This window comes from Podarcis liolepis, assembly GCF_965112155.1.
Source record: "Podarcis liolepis genome assembly, chromosome: 5".
Taxonomy (NCBI): domain Eukaryota; kingdom Metazoa; phylum Chordata; class Lepidosauria; order Squamata; family Lacertidae; genus Podarcis; species Podarcis liolepis.
The window spans coordinates 5,704,741-5,730,480 of NC_139556.1; the positions used below are offsets into that span (position 1 = coordinate 5,704,741).

Consider the following 25,740-nt stretch of genomic DNA (forward strand, 5'->3'; position numbering starts at 1 on the left):
AGAGAGAACAGAATGCAATCCTTAAGAAGTAAACAGAAGGATAGAAAGACTGGCAGCGTAACAAGTGTGGTGAGAAAAGAAAATGGACATATTTTCAAATTTCTGAATCAAGCTAGTCATTAGGTGCAAAAGATGAGACAACGTTCGTCAAAGAGACTGAAAGAGCTGTAAAGAAACTGGCAGGCATTTGAAAAGCTATTTATAAAGGAAAGCTGACATTGATTAGATTTGATTTAAAGGGTGTAACAAAAAACACCTGTCAGCCGCCAACTAAGTCATGTTTGTATGCTATCTTATGTAAACACAGTTCAGACTTGGTTAAGTGGTCCGGATACGGGAGAGTGGGGATATAGCATGTGAACAGAATGACTTCCTCAAAACAAGAAAGGTGCACCCCCCGCCCCCGAACACAACATCATGATTTCCAGGCAGAAGTCCATATATACATACAGTGGTGCCCCGCAAGACGAATGCCTCGCAAGACGAAAAACTCGCTAGACGAAAGGGTTTTTCGTTTTTTGAGCTGCTTCGCAAGACGATTTTCCCTATGGGCTTGCTTCGCAAGACGGAAACGTCTTGCAAGTTTGTTTCCTTTTTCTTAACACCGTTAATACAGTTGACTTCGAGGAGCAACTCATAGAACGCGGTGTGGTAGCCTTTTTTGAGGTTTTTAAAGACTTTGGTGATTTTTGAAGCTTTTCCAAAACTTTCCCGACACCGTGCTTCGCAGGACGAAAAAAATAGCAAGACGACAAAACTCGCAGCACGAATTAATTTTGTCTTGCGAGGCACCACTGTAATGTGAAATCCAAGGGACACTTTGACTCCAGTACTGTATATAAAAGCCATTGACAGCTTTCTTACAGGGCCAATCAAAGCTTTCAGTTTCACTTGCTCTTCTCCCTCTGCAATCAGGGGAAAGAAGGGATATCACTATAGTCTAGTCTGGCATCCTAACTTGATTTTAAATAACAGAGAAAGCACAGCTAATGGGTCAATGCACGGTGTAGCAGGATCTGTTCACACCAGTACCCCTTAATCCCTCGGCCCTTGCTTACTCAAGACTTGATGAACGAATATATAAATGGACTTCTCTGAAAAGTATCATGTGGTGGGTGACAGGAAATCAGTGTTTTTCTAAAATCTACAAAGACTCTTTCTTTCACAACAGCCATGTGTGAAACAGGGCTTTAAGCACGCAACATACTCTTAAGCAGTGGTGGCTGGTACCATTGTTACTTGGAAGGACTGCAAATTTGTAAACTTGTTGTTTTCCTCACGACAGGACTTGTACAGCACTTATTTAGGAAAAAGTGTGACATTACACATGTCAGAGAGCTATTGAACACATGTAATGCGGACGCGGGTGGTGCTGTGGTCTAAACCACAGAGCCTAGGGCTTGCTGATTGGAAGGTCGGCGGTTCGAATCCCCACAACAGGGTGAGCTCCCGTTGTTCAATCCCAGCTCCTGCCCACCTAGCAGTTTGAAAGCATGCCAAAAAGGGCAAGGAGATGAATAGGCACCGCTCCGGCAGGAAGGTAAACGGTATTTCCATGCGCTGCTCTGGTTCGCCAGAAGCGGCTTAGTCATTCTGGCCACATGACCCGGAAGCTCTCTGCAGACAAACACCGGCTCCCTCGGCCTATAGAGTGAGATGAGCACGCAACCCCAGAGTCATCCGCAACTGGACCTAATGGTCAGGGGTACCTTTACCTTTTAATGCAGAGCTGGTGCGTTGAGGGGACAGGCAGGAACTGCATGCGCTCACTCCCCTGCATGAGATAGGCCACGCAGGGTAAAGCATCTGGCCTGGCCCTTAGTTTGACCCTAAGCAGGGACGCAACAGCACTCAAGTCTTCTGCTTAAACAGTAGTACAGCACTGGTTTTCTGCAGGGTATTCTTTTGACACCATTGTTCTGTCTAATTCAATAAACATGCAGCCCCCTTTGGCTTCATTAGACATAGGAATTGTCAGATTCAGCTTTATCTTCATGTCAGATTGTGTTATCATTTATCTGAAGCTGTATTTGTTTTCCATACATACAGATGGTCCTTCAGGCAGTCTGCATTTTAGTCAATTTGTCTGTCATTATTCATGACAATGCATATTACAGTGTTAATGAGCATGTGATTGAGATGTCTGTCAGATATACTGCAGCCCCTGCAAGTATCTGATGTTGCATTTTCCATCTTTTAATGACTATTTGTTTTTAAACAGTCCTTTCATTATCTCCCTCAGAAGTTGACAGCTTATCATGGCAAGTATTTTAGGTTGAAGCAGAACTGGCAAAGAGAATGAAGGCTGCATCTACACTACAGACTTAAATTGATTTAGCCGCCACAGCTTCCTTGCAAAAAAACTAAACTAAACTTTGGGGATTTACAGTCCTGGGTGGAGGCTGGAGCTCTTTCAAAGAGAATTCTCTCGGAGGGTATCTTTTTATATGCGACGGCGGCAGCAAGAGTTTTGATCGCAGCAAAATGGAAGAGTAATGAAATCCCCTCTATACAAGATTGGATCCAAAAGCTGACAGAATATGCCGAATTAGATGGTTTATCAGAAAAAATAAAGAATAAAACAAAACAGGAATTTGTTTCTAAATGGGAGGTTTTCAAAGATTATCTGAAAAATAAATATAGCAGTTTAAATTCTGTTGCAGCATTCGAGGAACTTCAGTAATAGTTGCTAGGTAGATAGAAGAAATTAGATTTATTGAGAATAAGTTTAATTATGAAAAAAAATGTGTATTGGCAATAAGTAATATGAATTTGAAATATGGAATAGACGGGAAGTTGGGTCTTTAGTGTTAAGACCAATAGATGTTTTATTGTTTGCCAAGAAAATTATGTGTCTATGGTTATTTTTGTAATTTGTGTGTAATTTGGTATTTGTGTTTTTGTGTGTGTGTGTTTTTCTTGTTGTATAAATAAATATTAAATAAAAAAACAAAATAAAAAAGAGAGAATTCTCTCTCATTTTCTAAAAACTTCGATTCTCCATGTAAAAATCACTTGGTTGGCTTTCCTATATATATAAAAGGATATCAACTACTTAGTGTTTGCCTATTCACACTGAACTGTGCGCATGTGGGTAGCATACAGGCATTCTGCTCCCTCATGTATATCAGAAGCGGCTCTCCCAGTGGACAACAGGGCAGTGCTGGCTTACCAGATGTGGTGTCAATACCACTTAGGAGATGTGGGAAGACTGGGGCAGCACAGGTGAGCCACTTGTAACGCAAGTGTGGTTTAGTGGAGGCAGGGCCAGCGCACTGGGAGAAGATGCATGAAATTGCGCCTTTCCACAAAACAGGCCAGACTGGTGGGCTGTTTAGCCTATATGTTATGCGGGAGAGCTGTGACTGCATCTCCAATATATATTTTTCTTCTTCTAAAACCAACTGGGGGGAACAATGGGGACTGGGCCATGATGCAGAGGGAGGCGTAACGCTTCCATACTGTGCCCAATCTCCCATACGAAATACATCCACACAAACACTACTAGTTGGAGAAGGAAAAGCATAACGTCTTGCATGCTTTCCCTTCTGTGACCAGTAACAGTGGTGGCGTTTTAAGATGATTCACACTGTAGAATCAGCATAGGGAAAAGGTAGAAGTCATGATCCCAATACATTTCCCTCTACTGGTATGCTTTTAAGGACAAGGAGAATATGTTTGGAATTCCTGTCCCAGATCTGACAAATTATGTGCAGTTTGGCTCTTAGCTGTGTGTTTGCAAGGGCTCTGATGAAGATGGAGGGATTCTTGTTGAACAGAGATTCTCCTCCCTTCGATATTGGGGCCAGCAGCAAAAAATAATTTTCATGGTATAACAGTGCTTACATCTTTGAGATCAGGTCTCAATTTAACTATTTTCACTGATTCCAAAGAGGAATTTGAACCAGGAAATCTTTTAAATTCTGTAATCCTTCTTCTCGATTTATTTCTTTAAACATGCCTTATACATTCAGTTTATCCTTTCCTTTGGCACAATAACTAGATTAATTCCACACAAATAGCCGCATTAAAAAGACACACACAGTGCCAGGAACTAAACAAAACTAAAACAGAAGACCAGCATATGGTGAACTGAGTCCTGACCTAAAAAGACTAGAGAATACAACAGCCACATCCAACTCAACCTTTAAAATGTGATTAATGATTACCATAATTTTTTTTTTTTACTAGAAAGCAATGTACGTCAATACTATATTTGAGGGTTGTTTTCGTTAGTTTTTTTTAAAAAAGAAAAACCCTGTGAATTGATCAATAGGGGACGTGGGTAGCACTGTGGTCTAAACCACTGAGCCTAGGGCCTCGGAAGGTCGCGGTTCGAATCCCCGCGACGGGGTGAGCTCCCATTGCTTGGTCCCAGCTCCTGCCAACCTAGCAGCTTAAGCACATCAAAAAGTGCAAGTAGATAAATAGGTACCGCTCCAGTGGGAAAGTAAACGGCGTTTCCATGTGCTGCTCTGGTTTCTACAGAAGTGGCTTAGTCATGCTGGCCACATGAGCTGGAAAAACTGTCTGCAGACAAACGTCGGCTCCCTCGGCCAGTAAAGTGAGATGAGCGCCGCAACCCCAGAGTTGTTCGCAACTGGACTTAACTGTCAGGTGTCCTTTACCTTCAAGCCCAATAATACTTCAATAATACTTCAAGCCTGTAACAACTGGATGTCTTTAGGAAAACCTTACCCCACACACAACAATAAGAACAGTGTTCCCCAGACAGATGGCGGAGCTACACAGACAATTCCAAAGATTATATTTCTTATGTAACAGTGCCAGAACAAAATGGTGTTAATAATATTTTTCTTCCAAGTCAAAAGTCCAAGATTCCCTTCTTTCAAATACACTCATCATTTGCCGATCTGAGATCTCAAAGCAGATCTCAGATGGGCAAATAATTCCTATACACAATGAGACAAGTCTGCCTGTACCAAATCAGCTGCCTCTCCCTTCAAAATTCCAGGAGGTGATGAGTTGCCCAAAGCAACCAAGCCAGCTTCACAGCTGAGCACCAAGTCTCGATGTCCCCTTTCCAAGTCCACGACACCACTATAACGATTTCACAAGGCAAACAAGGCAGCCCACTGTGACTTTGCCATCTGCCTGTCCAAGTCAGAACAAAGACAACTTCCTTTCATTTGGCTTGACTGTAATCCAAGTGGCCTTGTGACACAGGTCACTGAAATTCACATTAGTTTTGGACTAAATTGTGTTTTCACTCTGAGGAGAGCACATTTTCTCATTTGAAAGTTGAATTTCTGAAAGTGAACAGCCAGTTCCTAATTACTAAATAAGTAGCACGCTTGCACAAGAACGCACCTTTCAAAACAGTTCATATAACATCATAGAATCAGAGAATCGTAGGATTGTAGAGTTGGGAGGAAACCTCTGCAACGCAGGAATCTCTACTAAAACATCCATGGCAGATGGGATACAGGCTGCCCACTGTTTACACGGGGGTTATGTTCTGAGGCTCTGCACGAGTCACAAAAAATCACATATAATTGAAACCCATTGAAAAAGCCTGCAAACATCCTGCCTCGCCCCCATTCCGCCCTTTCAGTGATGTTTCAGGAACATCTTTATGATGTTTCCAGGTCACTTCTGGGCTCAGCACAATGCACAGATACTTGGTCACACAAAAACTGGACGCGTGTAAGTGGGGGGCTGCCTGCAAATAAAAATCAGATTGTTTTTAATAGATCATAGATAAGGAGATGAACAATTGTACTGATTACTTGTTTTTTAATTATTAGTCGTCCCCCCAATGTTTTTGCTGTTCTCATTTTACCTGTAAGCCCCCCTGAATAAGGTGGGGTTTAAATAAATATGTAATCATAAATATGTGATCATGCCAGCCTCACCGCCTCCACTCCAGCTTCTTCTGTGGCCTAAAGGCAGCAGCATGAATCCAGCAGCTAACAGCAGTGCCAGATCAACTCACATCAATTATGACTTGGGTTCTTTTACTTGCACTGGAAGCCTGAGGAAGGGTCCCTTCCTGCCATGTCACAAGCGGGGGAAGTGGTGTCTGAACAAAAACCTGCCTTTAAAAAATAATAATAATGAAACCCACAACAGATTTCAAATTTGGTTCTTGAAATTGCATCCTTTTAAACTAATCCTTGACGCCTCTGGATCACGCACTGCACTACATCCATGGTCTGTGGGGCATTTTGTTAGCTAGGTTTTGTTTTAAGGAATAAAACATCTCCTCACCAACCCATCACAGGCAAGTTAGATTTTTCCTATCCCTGTAATCTACCGACAGTTAGATTTCCCCTTTAGTTTTTATTGTGCAATTTCCCCCTAATATGATTCTTATCATCATCACGGTCATCAGCAACAACAGCCGCAACTAGAATGCATGTTCAAACATCTTCCCAGCAGGGAACCCAACCCTCCAAACCCCAAACTGAAATTAATCAACTTATAAACCACACAAAGTCAATATTCTTTAGGTTTCCATTGGCATCACTGCACAAAATGGTCACTGCTGTGGTGCTTCATTTGTGAGCATCTGCAGCTCCTGTGCTTTCTCCTTCCAGGTGTACTAAAAATAGAACTACCTTCACTGCAAGTCCACAGGATGGCTAATTAAGGAGTTAGTAAACAGTGCTCCTCCCCGCTGGGCGAATCATTGGATAAGAACATTGGCTAAGATTCATGATAATCCATCAGAGTACATATGACCCTATGGGCCTTTGAAATCTATAAATTCTCATTTATTAAATCGTCAGCTGTTTACTTTTTAGAGAACCTGGCATTAAGGTAAATATAAATCAGATGACTGGGTTAATCAGAAACCAAAACCTCTTATTTTCTATGGAAGCCATTTAACAATAGGCTCTGAGCTGACATGTAAATCAACATTTGTGTTTTACATCAGCTCAGAATCTTTTTCTGTTTCTCTTCATAGAGGTTGTTTCCTGTCCTGCTACAAATGGACAATGACATCTCACTGGTGAGAATAATACATCTTTGTTCTCTCTCATGTGCCAGCCTTAGGCTTACGGAAGGATGTGCTGAAGAAATCAGCTGTTGTTCCTGTTTCTTTGCTTCCAGGTAATGGGTACAGTGGCTCTAAACTAGCTGATGAAAGAAAGGGTACATGCTCTACTGTTTAAGGCATAATATCTTCTAACTCAGAGCTCACACACTTCTGTGGCAAAGTCTTTGGGTGTTTCCCAAACCATCCCAAACCATATGTAATCAAAGATCAACCAACGTTCTGCAAAACAAATCCCACAAGATTTAAATTAAACATATTCAGCTACTCAATGGTCAACCCAAACCAGGACAATGACAAAACCAAAGAGATCAAACCAGAATTAACAGAAGAAAAAACAGGATAAGGTTAAGGGGCTGCAAGACCAAAAGGGGACTTTCAAATTGGCTTCTACCAATAAATAATAGCTGCAAAGCTGCCAGTCATATTTAGCTTCAAAATCTAGGAAAGATGTATCAAATTTATTCTTAAAAAACAAAACAAAAAACTTCCTCAGTTGGAAGCAGGAAGTTCATTTTACAAGACGGTATTTTGCTTACCATCTACAACATTTCCCAAACACACAAAGTAAGATGCAAAATGCAAGAAGGGGAAAAATACAGGAAGCTGTTCTACATGTCACTTTTTCAAGCACTATGCTGAAATTGGAAAGACATCAGACAAGTAAGTAAATAAACTGCAGGCATCCGTCACCCAGTCTTGTGGTAAGTGAATCTAAAGCAAACACTCTTGCCATCCCAGCCTGGCAGAAATATCCACAGAGCAAATTACAGAAGATAATATAGTCCCTAAGCGTAGCCTTTTTCTCCTCTGCATTTACACATTTGAAACTGTTCAAACTTCACAGTGAAATCGTATATAGATATTAAAAACTTTATTTAAAAAAAAGCAAACACACAAAAAGAAAGGCTAGCAAGCCCACATACTTACAGTGCAATCGTATGCATGCCTACTTGGAAACATTCTACACTGAACTGAATGGCGCTTACTCCCAGGAAGACCGATCAAATGTTCTTCCGTATTCGAGGCTTACAAAACAGTGGTTCACAAAAATATTAATGCAAAATAAAATGTTGCCTACCTCAGTTATGTGCGGCATTGGGTTAAATCCACAGAGATTGCACACGACGTTATGGCATTCAGTACACGTATTATAGTTGGGAGGATCCTTAGAACCAACATTTAGCTCAGTTTTACAGAGAGGACAGGAAGACGCTGGCTGCGAAGGAGGCTTCGTTTTTGGTGCCTCGGCACTTTGCTTAGCTTCAACAGCTGGAGGCTTGATGTCTTTGGCAGGCAAAGCCTTCTTCCCAGCGTCTGTTTCCTTAACGGCGGAGCCGCCATCAGCTTTGGGCGGCTCTGGTTTTTCTGCCACAGGAGGCCTTGTTTCTTTCTTCACAGGTGTTGCTTTGGGAGATGGCTGGGATTGACGGGTATCTTTTTGTGGGGCAGGAGGCTGTGCTGCAGGAGGCGGCTGCTTTGAGGGGGACCCAGATGGAGGACCCTGTGGTTGAGCTCCGGGCTGGCCTGCTGTAGAGATTAAATTGGAAGCCTGGTTGAAAATTGAAGCACCAAATCCAAAGAGCTTCCCGGTGACTCTTTCTTGAGGGGTTGTTGGCTGAGGTTTGGGAGCATCTGCGATGCCTCCTATGTTAAGACTGAATAATCTAGATTGCTCTGGGGCTTTGGGAGGTTGCTGAGCTTGTGGCTGAGCCTGGGTGGGTTTGGGTCCCGTGGTGCCTTGTTGCCCTTTGGGAGCCTGTTTGGCGCCTGGCTTAGGAGCCGCCTGGGGTTGCCTTTTCTTAGGGTCTTCTTTCACCTCACCTTGTTCGCCTACCTTCTGAGCCTTAGAATCCAACCCAGGCTGAGGCTGAGGAACAAGTTTGGGATCCGACTTCTGACGAGACACTTGAGATGAAGTTTTGGAATCTGGAGGAGCAGCTTTATCTACAGACGGAGGTGTGTCTTGAGACGACTTAGCAGGCTCCGATCTCTGAGTCTGTGCCACTTTCTGTTGAGCGAGTGCGGCTTTCGGGCCGGGTGATTCTTGTTTGGTATCTGATGGTGGTGTAGGCACAGTATCGCTTGTGGGTTTCTGAGTACTAGCTTGCTTCTGTTTGTCTTCAACCAATGGCTGCTTGGCCTGGTCAGATTTGGGGGCCGGTTCTGCTGGCTGAGTTTCAGCAGGGGGAAGTTTTGGTTTTGCAGGAGGAGAACTGGGCACGGTTGGCTGCTTTATTTGTGTTGGTGGCTTTTTGTGTTCAGGTGACTGGGTAACATCAGGTTTTAGAGGAACATCTTTCTTCTGTGTCGATTGCTGTGGCTGGGAAACCGCTTTGCTTGCTGCAGTTGGCGCAGGCATCTTTTGCTTGGGTGCAGAGGGCTGGGGTCCAGGGCCAGGACTTGGAGCCAAATCGCCGCCTAAAGCTCTCTGCATCTGGCAGTTTAAACAAAGCCATTCTTTAATCTGTGAGAGAATGAAAAAGTTTAAATAGCCAGATAGAATCACATCACAAATAGTGAAAACATCCTGTTCACATGTTTTAAATGGGAGAGTAGCCCAGCTGATCACATCTACATTCTCCTTTTAAAGTTTACAAATTACTCTAGCATGGACACTGGCACCAGAGCCTACAATAAACCCAGATGCCAACTTTGCTGCCACATACACCCAGACAACACCATCACCGGACCCAACAACATCCAACATGCCTATTTTTTTTAAATAAAATATTTATTGAGATTTTACACAAAAGAAAAACAGTGTGATAAAAAATACAAAAAAAACCAGACATTTAAAAAAGTAGAAAAAGAAGGGGTGGAAAGGGGAAAAAATAAATAATCAATTTTTCAATATCTTTAGGTTCATTTGCTTATTTCCTTGACCTCCTCACACCTCCCCTTTTTGTATTCCCGTTTACAAAGTCCTTTCAGCAAATCCTTACCCTCTTTCATTTATCTTTACTCTATATTCTTAACCTATTATAACTATAAATTTTCATCCATATAACTATCTATATTTACATATTCTTATTAGCCTTAATACCAAAACCACTTATTTTCAGTCCAACATCATTTAACATTCATTAATTTTACAGTATTTCTGCAGATAGTCTTTAAATTTCTTCCAGTCTTCTTCCACCATTTCTTCTCCCTGGTCTCGGATTCTGCCAGTCATTTCTGCCAATTCCAACATCTCAGGCCTATTTAATTGCCCATCTTCTAACATTGTGTATGCCATCAAATGCCAGCAGTGCCCTTCAGCTCTCTATATTAGACAAGCAGGCCAAACCCTACCCCAAAGGATAAATGGACATAAATCTGACATCAGGAATCACAAGACACAGAAACCAGTAGGAGAACACTTCAATCTCCAGGACACTCAGTACAGGATCTCAAAGCAGCTGTCTTATTACAAAAGAATTTCAGAAACAGACTTGAAAAGAGAAGTTGCTGAATTACAACTTGTCACAAAACTGAAAACTATGGAGAGACCTGGTCTTAATAGAGATATTAGATTCCTGTCTCGTTACATATTATCCATTGCTTTCTCCTGTAGGACTAATTGCTGTCATTAACAGTTGTCAACAGGTTTACCATACCCATTGAGTCAATCACCCATCTCCTACTACCCTCCTGAGAAAAACCCCACCCCACCCTCCCAGTATACATAAGGGTCTGGTGACTTCCGTTTCAGTGTATCTGAAGAAGTGTGCATGCACATGGAAGCTTATACCAAGAACAAACTTAGTTGGTCTCTAAGGTGCTACTGGACAATTTTTTTATTTTTAAATATATTTTAGCAGTATGATTACTGCATCCCCCCAATAACTGCTTCATGTCAGCTGATCAATTTCTCACCTGCTCAATAACCACAATTTTATAATTTGTTTGGCTTTGTCGCAAACAGTGCAGATAAGGATTTAGATAAATAAAATAAACAACTTGGGCAGACATAACCCACTCCTGACTATGTGTTTTGCGAAGATGTGTGATTTACATTTCCCCTCATGATATTTGTCATCTAATGAAAAACTACATGAAGCTCTAAATTTAGCTCTAAAACTGATATCTCTGATTTTAAGGGACAGACTGAAAAGAAACTCCTATAACTAAACACTCAAAGACCATATTAAATAAATCTTTTGCTTCTTCAAAATTTTAGATATAGTGTGACATTCATTCTGACTTAATTAATCCCATTGAAACTTCTGCTTTCAGCACAAAATTCCTTCCAAATATTTCAGTGGTAGTATCTGAATACTGAAACGTTAAAGAAGACAACTACCGCACAAGTAAGGTGTGGCACCTTAACACCCTTAATACAAAATGAAAAACACCTGTGGTAGCTTTAAGTTAACATATACTGCAAACCAATCTGCTCTTGCTTTTGTGTTTGATAAGCACTGCCCAGAGAGAAAAACCTTTTCCACCCTTATCTTCATCCATAATCTGAGAGTAACATTCATCTCCCATGTCTATGGCACACATGAGATGTATTGAGTACCCTCAAGTTATAAAAAAAGAAAGAAGTCCTGCCAGTGCAAGCCCAAGAGATTTTGGCACCTGAAGTGGACCACAAAATGGCCTCTCCCACCACCACCGGCCAGGGAAGAAGAGGTAAATGAAAATCTACATCAGGACCAAGAGTGGAAGGGTACCAGCAGAACCTCCTATTCGCCAAGAGGCAGCCGGAGAGGCAGCAGAAGGGGGAAGAGCCAGCCTCCAAGGAGTATGCCGAAGCTGCTGCTACCCTCGCAGCAAAGGTAGCAGAAGCTGCTGATGCATTCCTTGGAGGCCAGATCTGCTGCCCCTGCGGATCCTGTCGCCTGAAGCAGTTGCCTTATCTTGCCTCATGGGTAGACCAGTCCTAAGTCCTGCACTTCTCCCAGCCACACATTTCCAAAGACAATACAGTGGGGAGGGAATTGCAAAACAATACAATGAACATAAGGGTTAAAAATATATGTGTCATATGTGCTTCAGCCAGCAAGAGGATTAATACTGGGATTTGAGAGATTAACCTGTCTGACCTAAAATGGAATCTACTACACTTCCTGCCAGTGATTAAATTCCAGATCACATGATCTCACTGTAGTAGTAAGTTGCTGTTGCTGAGCAACAGTCACACTGGTGCGCATGAATGGCTGCAGCTGATAGCTCTAGCGGTGTGGATTTAATGCATTATTACTATGTATTAAAAGTATACATCCGAACATCACAGGGTAGTTGTAATCGTTTGCTTCTCGCAGTGGGAGAACCGCCAGAAGGCCCTCCATTGAATACATGAGATGCTGGCCTCATGCGTGCATAGCTCCCAGGCTGGCTGCCTGACAATACGCCAAGGAGTCCTCTACAGCAGTGTTCCCCAACCTTGGGCATCCAGCTGTTTTTGGACTACAATTCCCATCATCCTTGACCACTGGTCTTGCTAGCGAGGGATGATGGGAGTTGTAGTCCAAAAATAGCTGGAGGCCCAAGGTTGGGGAACACTGCTCTACAGGCCCTATGCAATATATGTTCAGTTAGAAACAAATCTCTGAGGGGACAAATTCAAGTGATTGCTTTGCATCAGATGAAGAAGGTCAAGTGGGATGAAGGATGGCATGGAAAGCTAGTCGAAGCACAACATTTTGGAAGCATTTTGGTGCACAAAGAGAGGAATAAGCAAACCGGGGTGAGGGGGAATCCAGGTGGGGTTTTACATAAAAATTAGCCTGCCTTTGTTTTTCAAAATACAGTCCAATGAAAGTGGCTTGTATTCATCTCTTGTCATGAGCAACTATCCACTTGAGGCAACCGTTAGCTCTGGGCTGGGATGTACAACCACATCAAGATGAAAGATGCAGCTAGCTGGTTCAAAGGGGCCTAAATGAGTATTATGATGTGGCATAATGAAAGCCTGGTATATACTCCTGCAGGAACAGGAGTCAGACAATGGTATGTACTACAGATGGTAGTTTAGGCTTCATCTAAACTAAGCTGGCCAGACACCAAGACCCCAGCCCTGGAACTTCTTTTCCATGTCAGGGCTTTATAGTTCCCATAGCATGAATTAGCTGGTACAGTGGTACCTTGGGTTATATACGCTTCAGGTTACATATGCTTCACGTTACAGACTCCGCTAACCCAGAAATAATACCTCGGGTTAAGAACTTTGCTTCAGGATGAGAACAGAAATCGTGCGGCGGCGGCGCACTGGCAGCGGGAGGCCCCATTAGCTAAAGTGGTACTTCAGGTTAAGAACAGTTTCAAGTTAAGAATGGACCTCTGGAACGAATTAAGTACTTAACCCGAGGTATCACTGTACTCTGTATTCCTGTACTTGCAGGCTTCACCAATTAATAACCCTATCCATTGACTATAAATCTGGGATTAGAGAGTCAGCTTGTAACTGAGATTATGTCCTCTCTGTTAGGACTGAGCTGTGTCATTTCTCGTTTTACGAAGCTTTTTCCTAAAGAACAGACTTCAACTGATAAGCCACAGTAGCCCCTTTTGTCAAATGAATTGTTGTTTTGCCTGTGACCGACACTGCTACAATGAAAAAATCTGACACATTTTGGGCATTGTTTTAATGTACTTGTTATATATTTTGCTCACCAACGACATGTTTTTAGGAAGAAGCTATCTATAAACATTCCTATAAATAAAAAGATAAATGATTAATTCATCCCAAAGGGGTCTATGTCCTCTTAGTCTAGGGATAGGACAATAACAAAGATGGATAAGTCTGCCAGATTGTCTTCTGGAACTACAACTAGAATCATCATAAACATTCCACTATAGCGAGTCACTTATCCATGCTTCTCCCCAATCATGATTTTCTTTTTTTAAAATTTAATTAAATAAATTTTATTAGTTATTTTCCACACAACAACACCATGAAAAATATTGAAAAATAACAATACACAACACACAAAAAGCAACATTCAAAAAACTAAAAAAGCCACAACTAAAAAAACAAAAACAAATCCATATCTTACAAGTTAATAATATAATATCTTACAAGTTAATAATATAAACACCATAAAAACAACAACAAACATTGACTTCCACCAATCCCACAGCACCTCCTTTATCTCTCATTGTGTCTTCCTGTTTTCCTTATCATCTCTATCCTAACATCTAAGTATAAATCCTTCTTTCTTATCCTTTCACTTCACAAGGTTATTCCAGACTCAGACAGATTTCTGTCCTCCAACCTTGACTTTTGAGGTATTCATTTAGGCACTCCCATTCTTTTTTAACTTCACTTTTTGGTTTTTGTCTTATTATGTCTGTCAATTTGGCTAATTCTAAGTATTCTGAAAGCTTACATAACCACTCTCCCCTAGTGGGTAACTGATTCCCTTTCCAATACTCCAATCCTGATTTTCAAGGAAACATCAGAGTTCTAATCTGGGGGCAAGAAAATAGGCACTGCATGTCTGTGTGAGGTTACCTTGCATGATCAAGAAATGGATATCTCTGTGTGAAACCAATTCATCTACTTAACAGCACATATATGCAGTAGCTATATTTATGCATGGATTGATATGAAATTCAGATGGCCTCTTCCATATGTATGTAATCAAGCAATCTCAAAATTGCAGTTTTAGTTCTAGTTTTAATGTGATGCATTCCCCTGTGAAATAGCATGTCTGCCTAGAGACAGGAAGATGGTGTCCAAAATGGAATAGCCTGATAGATGACATATTCCTCACAGATTGAAATAATATTTTGCACAATGGTTTATATAGTTGCTGTTTCATTTTCATCCTCTAGATGCTTTCTAATTAACATGAACTAGAAATTAAAGTGCCATTTAGATATATGCAACTGCAGTTCCTCAGCCCATAACATGTATATATTTGTTGCAACCAGATTCCAGGGTTCCAAATTCTGAGCCATTTCAGGCTTGCACATGCAAGCACAGGTCCTTTCCATCCATTTTGTGTGGAGTTTTATTAAAGGAATCACAAAAGACCACATTTAAATCGTTCACATTTTGTGTTCATTTTTTCTTTTTGCATAAAATATACTCATTTCAATGCATTCAAAATAAAATATGCATCTTGAACAAAACGTTGATAGGAAATACCACTTTTGCACACTGAAACTGCACTGCAAAATCTGGAGAGATATGCAGTCAACTGGGAGTTGCAAGATAGTTTGTTTCAGATTGGGTGAGTTCCCTTTAAAAAGCAGATGGAACAAATTGTTCCTCATTCATAGTTGTAAACAATATGGTACATAATTTAGGGTTGCAATATTTCAAAAAGTGAAATCCAGACAGAAATTGGATGTTTTTGAACTATCTCTGAGAAAATCAGCAAAAATGACACTGCCGACATGGGCTTCCCATATCCGGGTTTCCCCTGACATTTTACCAATTTCTGCCTGAACAATGCTTGCAGGTGCAGTATTCTGGATATATCTGGGAAATTCTGGACATAAGGCAACTCTAAGATAGATGGACAATTAATAGAAAGGTGGGTATTTTTAAAAAAATAATAACAACCAGATATTTAAAGAACAAGCTCCTGATTTAAATTGTTATTTTTGCATGTCAACTATAGTAACGTTTTGTTTTCAACAACAGCCTAATTTAAAATGCTGTACTTAGTCCAAACATCTTAAAAGCAATGCCTACACTTCTAATCTCTTAGCACTGAGTGCATAACCCAGTATGAAACATGAGTTAACGATTGCTTTCCTAGGTAAAGAACAAATCATGGGTAAAAACAAGGATTGGAATAAAAACAAAATATGCTTTCCCCAGGGAGTTTTGCCTGGTATCTTCGTTATATATCTTTAGGCGCCAAGCAAAAACATTCCTCTTATCCCAGGCCTTTGTCTAATTAAACAATCTATGGCCTTTTAAACTGTGAGGGGGATATTGTTTTTGTTTCTTACTATGTTGTTTTGTTCTTGCAAGCTGCTCTGTGATCCTGTGATCCTTGGATGAAGAAATTTAATAAATATAGAAATTTGATGAATTTAAATATGGTTTTCCCAGTAGTGATGTATGGAAGTGAGAGCTGGACCATAAAGAAGGCTGATCGCCGAAGGATTGATGCTTTTGAATTATGGTGCTGGAGGAGACTCTTGAGAGTCCCATGGACTGCAAGAAGATCAAACCTATCCGTTCTGAAGGAAATCAGCCCTGAGTGCTCACTGGAAGGACAAATCCTGAAGCTGAGACTCCAATACTTTGGCCACCTCATGAGAAGAGAAGACTCCCTGGAAAAGACCCTGATGTTGGGAAAGATGGAGGGCACAAGGAGAAGAGGACGACAGAGGATGAGATGGTTGGACAGTGTTCTCGAAGCTACTAACATGCATTTGACCAAACTGCGGGAGGCAGTGGAAGGCAGCAGTGCTTGGCGTGCTATGGTCCATGGGGTCATGAAGAGTCAGACACGACTAAATGACTAAACAACAACAACAAATTCAGTTTTGTGCTATGACAAACACACCATCTTTGCAAGCAATTCAGCTTGACAGATGGAACGGTCCCTCCTCTCCTGTTCTAGGGATTCGTCCAATCCCTCCCTTCCCAGTGCCAATTTCAGGGGGTAAAAGGGCATACAGGATGGGGAAGGGGGAAGGAAAGCCCCATTGCACAAGTGGTTGTCCTTGCTGAAGAGCTTCTGATGACTGGTTCATTAGCTGATTCCTGCCCTGTGTCTTCTGATGTTTGTTTGATTGTTTAAATAAGCTTTTAGGCTTTTTAAACCAGGTTTACAACTATATACAAATACATTATATACAAAACATTAGACATTAATATGTCTTTTTAGATCACATACTATATTTAGCATTGTGCACTTAGTAATATCTACAAGGAATCTGCAGGTCAGCAGAGGCATCAGGTTCTAGGTCCTGCTCTATTCTGTGTTAACACCTATATAATCTGCCACCCAACAAAATCTACATTCCCTATAAACTAAGACAGTGATCTCTCCAGTAATAACTTTCTCAGTTAGCGAAGTTGCTTGAATTTGGGGGTGGGGGTGGGAACAAAGCTAGTGGTAGGTATCACAAATGTTTCTCTCTTGTTTTCATTTCATAAAAATTATGTACCGATGGATTGTAAGAACAACAACCCTCAAAGCAGTTCCTTTGCCATGGTGCCACATGAGGATGTAGTGAACTGACAATGGGACATTGCAGTAAAGAAAGCAGCCCCAGAAGCAGGGCCACCACAGCTGCAAAACAGGCAACACTGAAAGCAGGTGCCCTGTGAGGACAATTCGGGGCAAATCACACACACATCCCACAACCACCAAATTTAACTTGTTTATTTATTTTCTTGGTGATTTAAAAATCAATTTTCTCTGATGGCTTCCTATTTCCTCTACTGACCTTTCTCTCTGTTCTGGCAGCGTTTGGCTACGTTACAGAATAACAGGGATGAGGGAGAATGTGATTCTGCCCACACTTCTAAGCAAACAGACTTGATTTGGAATAATGCACAAATAGGAAACCAGTTTTCTTTTGGACTGCACACTTCTCCAGATTTGGTGATGAGGTTTTTGGCTCAGGAATGTATACAAAAATGTGTGTGTTAGGGAAAGAGATGTACAGTTTAGAGAGAAATGCACATGGTTTAAATGCAAGTTTGGGTGCACGTTTTTCCAGCAATTGCCTCACAACTGCCAGACTTGATTGTACCAGGAGGGCTTCTTCACTCTTTGCAATTCAAACATACACTCTCTGTACAACAGTGGGCAATGTTACTGTTATGAGCCAATTGATGCAAGACATTTTATTCTCCAAACGTAATTCTTGGCTATGCATTGAAGTGGACAAAGCAACACATGAACCAGTCATTTGTGGATGCAGCCAGCAAAAATTCTTTGCAATCAGAGTGTGTGGCGAAAAGGCTACCATGATCACAGAAATTGCTGGCAGCTGCAGCCACTGTCAAAGGCTTGTTTGCATGCTACATTTATCAGCATGAACAAATGTCTAAGATTGCACAGCAATCTTGTCTAAGTGTAGAGCAGCATGTCTTGTGCAAAGCAACCCTGTGTAATGTAGCAATCTATTTTAGATTTGTGATTAAAGAGGAAGCTAAATAATTGTCATTCAAGATGCCAGATGCAGAATAAACCGCCTTTTGTCATCAAGTTCGATCTAGAAAGATCATGCAATACAGCTATGATGACCACCACTGTTATAATTTTATGTTCTTGAATTTAAGAAATGGTTTGCTTGGCCGTGCCATATTTAGGTCTGCACTCCTACCTGCCCCCTGCTCCACAGCTCAGAAGACTATAGATGCAATCACAGCAATACTGTAGGCCTCATTTACAGTGGCTTACTCTCCTACATTCTGGAATGCTGGTGTTTTACATATATGTATGTTAGGATTGTAAATTGTGGGCTTAACTGTTGGCCATGGTGCACATTCAATGGGCCTCATCAAGAAAGTGAATACAATCTGTCCATGAAGAAGGAATGGTGCACATTTCCCAGTCAATGTGCATAATCCCCAACTGGCCTTGGGGAATGTGCATATTTTTACTGCATTCTGTACATTCTCTAGGCAATGCATTCATTCTCTGGTCAGTGTGCATAGTCTCCAAGAATCATGCACTTATTTTCCAACTCTAGTTTAGAAGTTTTTGATCTGCACCCTCCAAGCTGCTCCTGGCTCATTGCCTAATCTTACGAGGCCCCACAACATACCCTCCTACTGCTCAGCAGAGTGATGGGAAGAAGGAGTGGAACTCCAGTTATATATTAACTTTATCAATATAATATATTATAAGTGTGTGACACTTGAGGCCCAGGTGGTCACAGTGGCCAGGAGTGTCTATTTTAGTCCTTCCTGGACAGAGCTAGCTTAGCCACAGTAATTCATGTTCTGGTAACTCCCAACATTATCCCATAGTTAAGTGATGTTCTTTGTGCGGTAACACAAGATATGGCCTTCTCCACGGTGGCACCTCACTTGGGAAAATTACTTCCCTTTTTATTTTACTTTTCAGTGTCAGATAAAGACACAACTTTTCACCTAGGCTTTCGAAGGCAGTGGAACAGATGGGGCCAATTGTACAATGACTGGTTGTCTGTCTGCTGCACTGATGTACAGTGCTAACTGTATAACTGATGTTTTGATGCTTCATGTGAATTCTATTGCTTTGTTTTAATAATATTAATGTTCTACGTTGTAAGCTGCTCTGGGATAATTAATTGATGGGCAGGCTAGAAACTGAAATAGGAGCATAGGAAGCTGTTTTGTACTGAGTCAGGCCACTGGTCCATCTAGCTCACTAATGTCTACACGGGCTGGCAGCAGCTCTCCAGAGTTTCAGGCAGGAGTCTCTCCCAACCCTGTCTGGAAGTGCCATTGGGGACTGAACCTGGGACCCTCTGAATTATCACTGAGACAAGTAAGTAACATGAAAGATAAAGAAGTGAAGCTCTATAATGGTGGGATGTTGTTGTTACTGTTCTAGTATTACGTATATCTTCCTCAGCTGATTTGGTAAGAAGTGTCACGCTATCTCCTAGCGGAAGCCACAAAAATAAAATGGAATTGTGCATTCGGGTTTACAGGCAGAGATCTGTTGCAACTGCTTTTTGGCCACAGAGCTTCTTGGCACCCTTCTTGGCCAGCTTCCTGGGCCCAAGACGGAGTCAATAGCTGGCAGTTCAAAGCACATCACAATACTACGCAAGGATAACCTTTAATCATTATCTGACAAACTGGGGGAGTTTGGGATTTATAGCTGTCACAGAGGAGAGAGAGAGAGCAAGTACAAATCTTACCATAGAGCCTGCAGTAGTCACACCGAAAGTTTTATAGCAAGGCAAGCAGAGGTATAGATATATAGATATGGATCTATCCAGCCTCATATAACCAACATGCTTAACTCTAATTAATGCCAGAAAGGGTTAAGACCATAGAGTAAGCTGTCCTACTAGGCTTAGCTAGGTCACCCCCTCACCTTGGGAGGAAGGGATACCAAACTCTTGGTTCTCATTCTTCCACCATGTGAACCCTAACAGTAAGCTGGATGCTCCAAGCTGAGACTACTGTATGGAAAAGTACATGGATCTGACCTTTGAAGGGTTTGTAAGTAAACTTTTTTTAACTTACTGAACGTGCTGTCTCTTTCTATGGCAAGGGAAGTAAGGAACTTTGGAAGCAGCTTAGAATAAGATATTTTAAAGTTCTAACAGCCTATATTTCCTCACTTTTTTGCAGCATGTTTTGTGAATTTAAATCTCTGCTAGGGTTCTCTCTCACCAAAGAGTACTTGTTCCAAAATCTGGATTTAGGCATCTAGGGAATTCTCCTTTTTATTCTTTGACCAAATTACCCAAAAACAACACACACACACACACACACACACACACACACACACACGTGTATATGTGTATATGTGTGTGTGTATATATATATGTATATGTATATATATATATATATATATATATATATATATATATATGTGTGTGTGTGTGTGTGTGTGTATGTATATGTGTGTGTGTATATATATATATGTATATGTGTGTGTGTGTGTGTGTATATATATATATGTGTATATGTGTATGTATGTGTATATATGGATATGTATATGTATATATGTGTGTGTATATATATATATATCTAATTGCAGTGCACTTCTATCTAGTGGGGGTGGGGTTATTGGTTTGTTTTGTTCTTTTTATGTATTTTGCGTTTTTTATCTAGAATTTTTATGCTGTGACCACCCTGAGATCTATAGATGAAAGGTGGTATAGAAATTTTTATTTTATTTTTATTATTAATAATAATAATAATAATAATAATAATAATAATAGTAGTAGTAGTAGTAGTAGTATCAGAAAGTAAAAACTTACAATACTTTCTGCTTCACGACCTATACTGTCTAGATGCATAATTTTCAAACTTTCTAACCTCACACTGATTTGTCTGCAGAGGAACTCGAGCATCTGTTGCACAACCCTATGGAGAATTCTGAGGCATGTTCAAGAAAGCACTCTCAGTTCCCATGAGTACTAGCCCAGTGTGTCAAGCCAAACTATCACTCTGTGCAACCCAACAGTACGTCCAGCATTGTCCACTGTATTGCAGGGGAAGACTAGTAACAGCAGATACGCCCTTTTTAGGCAGTTTATCTGTCATTGCCAGTGTCCTCAATGAGGAACCCCTGCTAAAACTCCCCAAAGATCCCAGAAACTCAATGATCTAGATGCCATAACACATAAAGGTCATGCACAAGTAAACTTCTCGACTCATTCAAACTCAATGAAATTAAATCTTCTTTTCAATTTTATGGCTTAAATATTCACTTACCTCTGTTATATGCGGATTAGGATTGAACCCACACAGACTGCAAACCACAGTTTGACACTGAGTACATGTATTGTAATTGGCCTTCTCAGGAGTGTGCAGAAGCAATTCAGTGGTAGTGCAAAGTGGGCAAAAGGTTTTCTTTGGAGCTGATCCACCAGGCTGAGATGAAGCAGCTTGTTGCTGTTGGGGCGGTTTCTCAGGTCCCGGCTGTTGGCCGGTAGGTTTTGTAGGTCCTGCCTGCTGCTGTGGTGGCTTTGCAGGCCCAGTTGGCTGGACTGGTGCCTTCGAAGGTTCCTTTGTGGGGCCTGCTGCCTGGGGGGCAGCCTTTGCTGGCCCTCCTGGCTGCTGAGACGGCTGCTTGCCGGGTGGTGTTCCTTGCTGGGCAGCTGGCTTGGCAGGAGAAGGCGCCTGGGAAGATGTTTTAGCACCATCAGGTGGCTGTGAGGGTGCTTTCGCTGCTCCCGGTGAAGGCTTTACAGAGCTCTGCTGCTGAACAGGCTTTGTAGGCTCTGGCTGCTGCGAGTGAGCTTTTGGTGGCCCTGGCTGCTGTGACTGGGCTTTTGGTGGCCCTGGCTGCTGTGACTGAGCTTTTGGTGGCCCTGGCTGCTGTTTTGCTGCTTCTGCCTGTGGGCCTTTTGCTTGGCCAGGCCCTGGTTTCTGAGCCTGCTTAGGCACCCCAGGTGGCTGTGGCTGCTGCTGCTGCGGTTTGGAAGGTCCTGTTTTCTGTGGGGCTGGTTTGTCAGCCCCCTGTTGGGGAGCTGTTGCCTTCGGAGATTGTTGTTGCCCTGGTTGCTTGGTGGGTCCCTTTTGCGGCTCAGGCTTATCCTGCTCCTTTTGTGCAGGCTTCGGTTTCTTTGAGGCGTCTTCCTGAGCTGGGTCTGAGTCAGAAATCAAATCAAAGGGGTTGAATTTGTTTACAACTGAAGTGACTGCGCCAAATGGGTTGGCATCCGAGAGGAAGCTGGGCATCATACTTGGCTTCTGGTCGTCTTTAAAATCAGTTCTTGATTTAGACTGTCTCAAACTTGTAGAGGACGGGCTCTTCCCAGGCAAGCGCTGCTCTGTTTTCAACGTATCTACTGTTCTGCTTTTGCTAAGAGTAGGGGGCCCCGCACCTGGAGGCTTGCCTAGTTGCTTTGGGTGCTGGCTGCTGTCAAGCGGAGCATGTCTGCAAAAGGAAAGAGGTGATGGTTTAAATACCGTATCACATACGCACAAATACACACAGCTTTTAGTAAGCATTAAAAATGTGGCGAATTCTTACATTTTTAAGAGACCTAAAAGGAACTCTTAAAAAATTCTGTTACCTAATAATAAAATCTAAATGGCAGCGGAATGCCTTAAGTAGATGTCAACCTCATTTCCCATCATTTACAGGAAAAAGGAAATTTCCAAATTTCCAAAGCAGGCACGTTACACAATGGTTTCTGACATTTCCCACTGACCCTCTTACATTTTTTTAATTAGCAGCAAGTGTGGGAATCCACAAAATTTATGATGTTTGCTACAGTCCCTCGTGGCATCTCAAGTGACAGGCAAATCTCCTAGTTTTGCATTGCCAATAGCAACTGTTCGCATTCTATGGACTGCAAATGGCTTGGTGGGTCATAATTTGTACAAGGTTGTGATATTCAGAAATGTGTTTGAATCTCAGCTCTGCACCAGGGAAGGTACTTGAAAACCACAATCTATATTTCCAGCTCCTAACTGTAATAATATGTTTTAAGGAAGGTGTTGATAAAATACTCATCCTTTAATTGCTAATGAAATAAATTGCATCGTATAGCAAAAGGTACCCATACAAGGGCTTCGAAGTAAAGTAGAAATACAGAATTCTGTATGTTACTACGTCTTTGGAAGAATGCCAGCAGGACATTCTGCTGTGTTCAATAGGGAATCACTGTGCTGCTGGAAGGTTAAGATGAAATGTATTTCTCTCTCTCCGGAGGGTACCATATTCCTCAGCCCCTCCACGTGCTGTGAGTTATGTTTTTGAGTTTTCTAGCATCTAAATACAACCACACATGCCCAAAAACATTATTCCCCACTGCACATTAATTTTTTAAAATGGCACTCATTACATTTAACCTATTAAAAATTCCCCGCTCTGAGAACAATAAAGTGACTCTGCAATAATTTTTAATTAAGAGTTTCATCAGAAACGAACTGCTACAGTTGAATAAATAGTAGATAGAGCATGCTATATTTGAATTCTCCAAATGCAAAGTATGTTATTTTAATTGGCTAATATTTTCAGCTTGCGTTTTTCATGTAACAGTGGATTCTTGCTGGAGGTCTTCCAAGTTATTTGTGTATTCCTAAATTCTTCCAAAGCATGCCCTCTACACATATCATAAAGGTTTCACCCAGAAGCTGTTATGGAAGGGCAAAAACATCATTGTCCAAGATGGCAGTTTAGACTGTCTGCTTAAAATATAGCCAACAACTCAAATTAGACAGACAAAAGCATCTTCCTATAAACATCTGGACAGGCAATGATTCACAGCCTTGTAGGGGGTTAAGGAAAAGCATATTACACCTTACTTTACTCCCTGGGGCTCTGATTCACCCACAAGTGGCCTGGAAAGCCAAGAGGAATGTTCTCTAATGGCACGAAAATCAGCCCATTCTTCACAGGAAGATAGGCAGCCATTGGGTGAGGAATAATTGATGTGCTTGAATTAGTCAAATACTAGAAGGAAACTTAAGGTTGTTTTTCTGATATAGGATAGAAGTTGCAGTATTAGGGGGAAGGTGATTGAAATGTGCTGTACCTAAACTCCCTATCCATCGTTACCTCTCTTGAGGGAATGGACAGACTCTGGATTTATACTGAGTGTAGAAGGAAGAGAGTAAAATTAGGGGGGAGGGGGGTCATTTTCCTTGTGCATTTGCATATTTGAAATGTCTCTGGAATTTAGTGTCAAACAATTCCTGATTTCTCCCAGCAGCTCATACCAAAAACCACTCTTGAGGGCTACAACCCAACCAATTTTAGCAAATAAGGGTGTTTCTCAATATCTGATGATAGATTGTAAAGTTAAAGGTAAAATATAAAGAACCCCTGGATGGTTAAGTCTAGTTGAATTTGACTGTGGGGTGCAGCACTCATCCCGCTTTCAGGCCAAGGGAGCCGCCATTTGTCCACTGGCAGCTTTCTGGGTCATGTGGCCAGCATGACTAAACTGCTTCTGGTGCAATGGAACATCGTGATGGAAGCCAGAGTGCATGGAAATGCTGTTTATCTTCCCGCTGCAGTGGTACCTATTTCTATACTCACACTGGTAGGCTTTTGAACTGCTAGGTTGGCAAAAGCTGGGACAGAGCAACAGGAGCTCACCCCATCGCATGGATTCGAACTGTTGACCTTCTGATTGGCAAGCCCAAGATGCTCAGTGTGGTTGAGACCACAGTGCCACTGGCATCCCTTATCTGATGATACCGAACCTTTGGCTTAATTATAAGTATTCTGTATTTATAATTAGTGGAAAGAACTCCGGTATTAATATTATGGGGGCTAAAAGTCTGCACATGGAAAGTGAATGGTCTAGGTAACCAAGGTGAAGAGGAGAATATGGTCAGCATTAAAAAATGAAGCCTCAGAAAGGAACTACAAAATAATATCTAAATAGGTAAAACAGCTTATTTCTTGTGCATAGGGTGAATGGCATATGGTTGCAGGCAAATCCACAGAAAAGGAGGTAGCAATCTGGACTGTCAATAAGCCTAGGTTTCATGAGTCAAGATACACTACTTGACCCTAAAGGTAGATGTATTTTTCAAGGATTAATGAAAATCATGAAATTAGGCTCAGTGGGCACCACAGTTCAAGAAGGACACTGACAAACTGGAACGTGTCCAGAGGAGGGCAACCAAAATGGTCCAAGGCCTGGAAACGATGCCTTATGAGGAACGGCTAAGGGAGCTGGGCATGTTTAGCCTGGAGAAGAGGAGGTTAAGGGGTGATATGATAGCCATGTTCAAATATATAAAAGGATGTCACATAGAGGAGGGAGAAAGGTTGTTTTCTGCTGCTCCAGAGAAGCGGACACGGAGCAATGGATCCAAACTACAAGAAAGAAGATTCCACCTAAACCTTAGGAAGAACTTCCTGACAGTAAGAGCTGTTCGACAGTGGAATTTGCTGCCAAGGAGTGTGGTGGAGTCTCCTACTTTGGAGGTCTTTAAGCAGAGGCTTGACAACCATATGTCAGGAGTGCTCTGATGGTGTTTCCTGCTTGGCAGGGGGCTGGACTCGATGGCCCTTGTGGTCTCTTCCAACTCTATGATTCTATGAATGTTTAGCCCTAATAATGGCCAAATAAATATTTTACAGCAAACTCTTCAATGACTCACGCAATTTGCAAAAGGAACTGCAATTTTGGGTGGCGATTTAGATTGGATCAATGAAACAAAAATGGAT

At 41.6% G+C, this 25,740-nt stretch overlaps 1 protein-coding gene across 6 annotated transcripts in view; it reads right to left on the minus strand.

Annotated features, from left to right (window-relative positions):
* Positions 1-25,740, minus strand: part of PCLO (piccolo presynaptic cytomatrix protein) — a 243,460-nt gene that overhangs the window by 193,114 nt on the left and 24,606 nt on the right. For all 6 annotated transcript variants that reach the window (XR_014526251.1, XR_014526252.1, XM_083503300.1 and 3 more), the window contains exons 2-3: positions 21,318-22,485; positions 8,103-9,488 (exon numbers count right to left, since the gene is read on the minus strand). Coding sequence is in view for 4 of the 6 variants with exons in the window: in XM_083503301.1 (XP_083359427.1) it covers positions 8,103-9,488; positions 21,318-22,485 (2,554 nt within the window). In the remaining 2 variants the exon portion in view is untranslated. The remainder of the gene's footprint in view (positions 1-8,102; positions 9,489-21,317; positions 22,486-25,740) is intronic.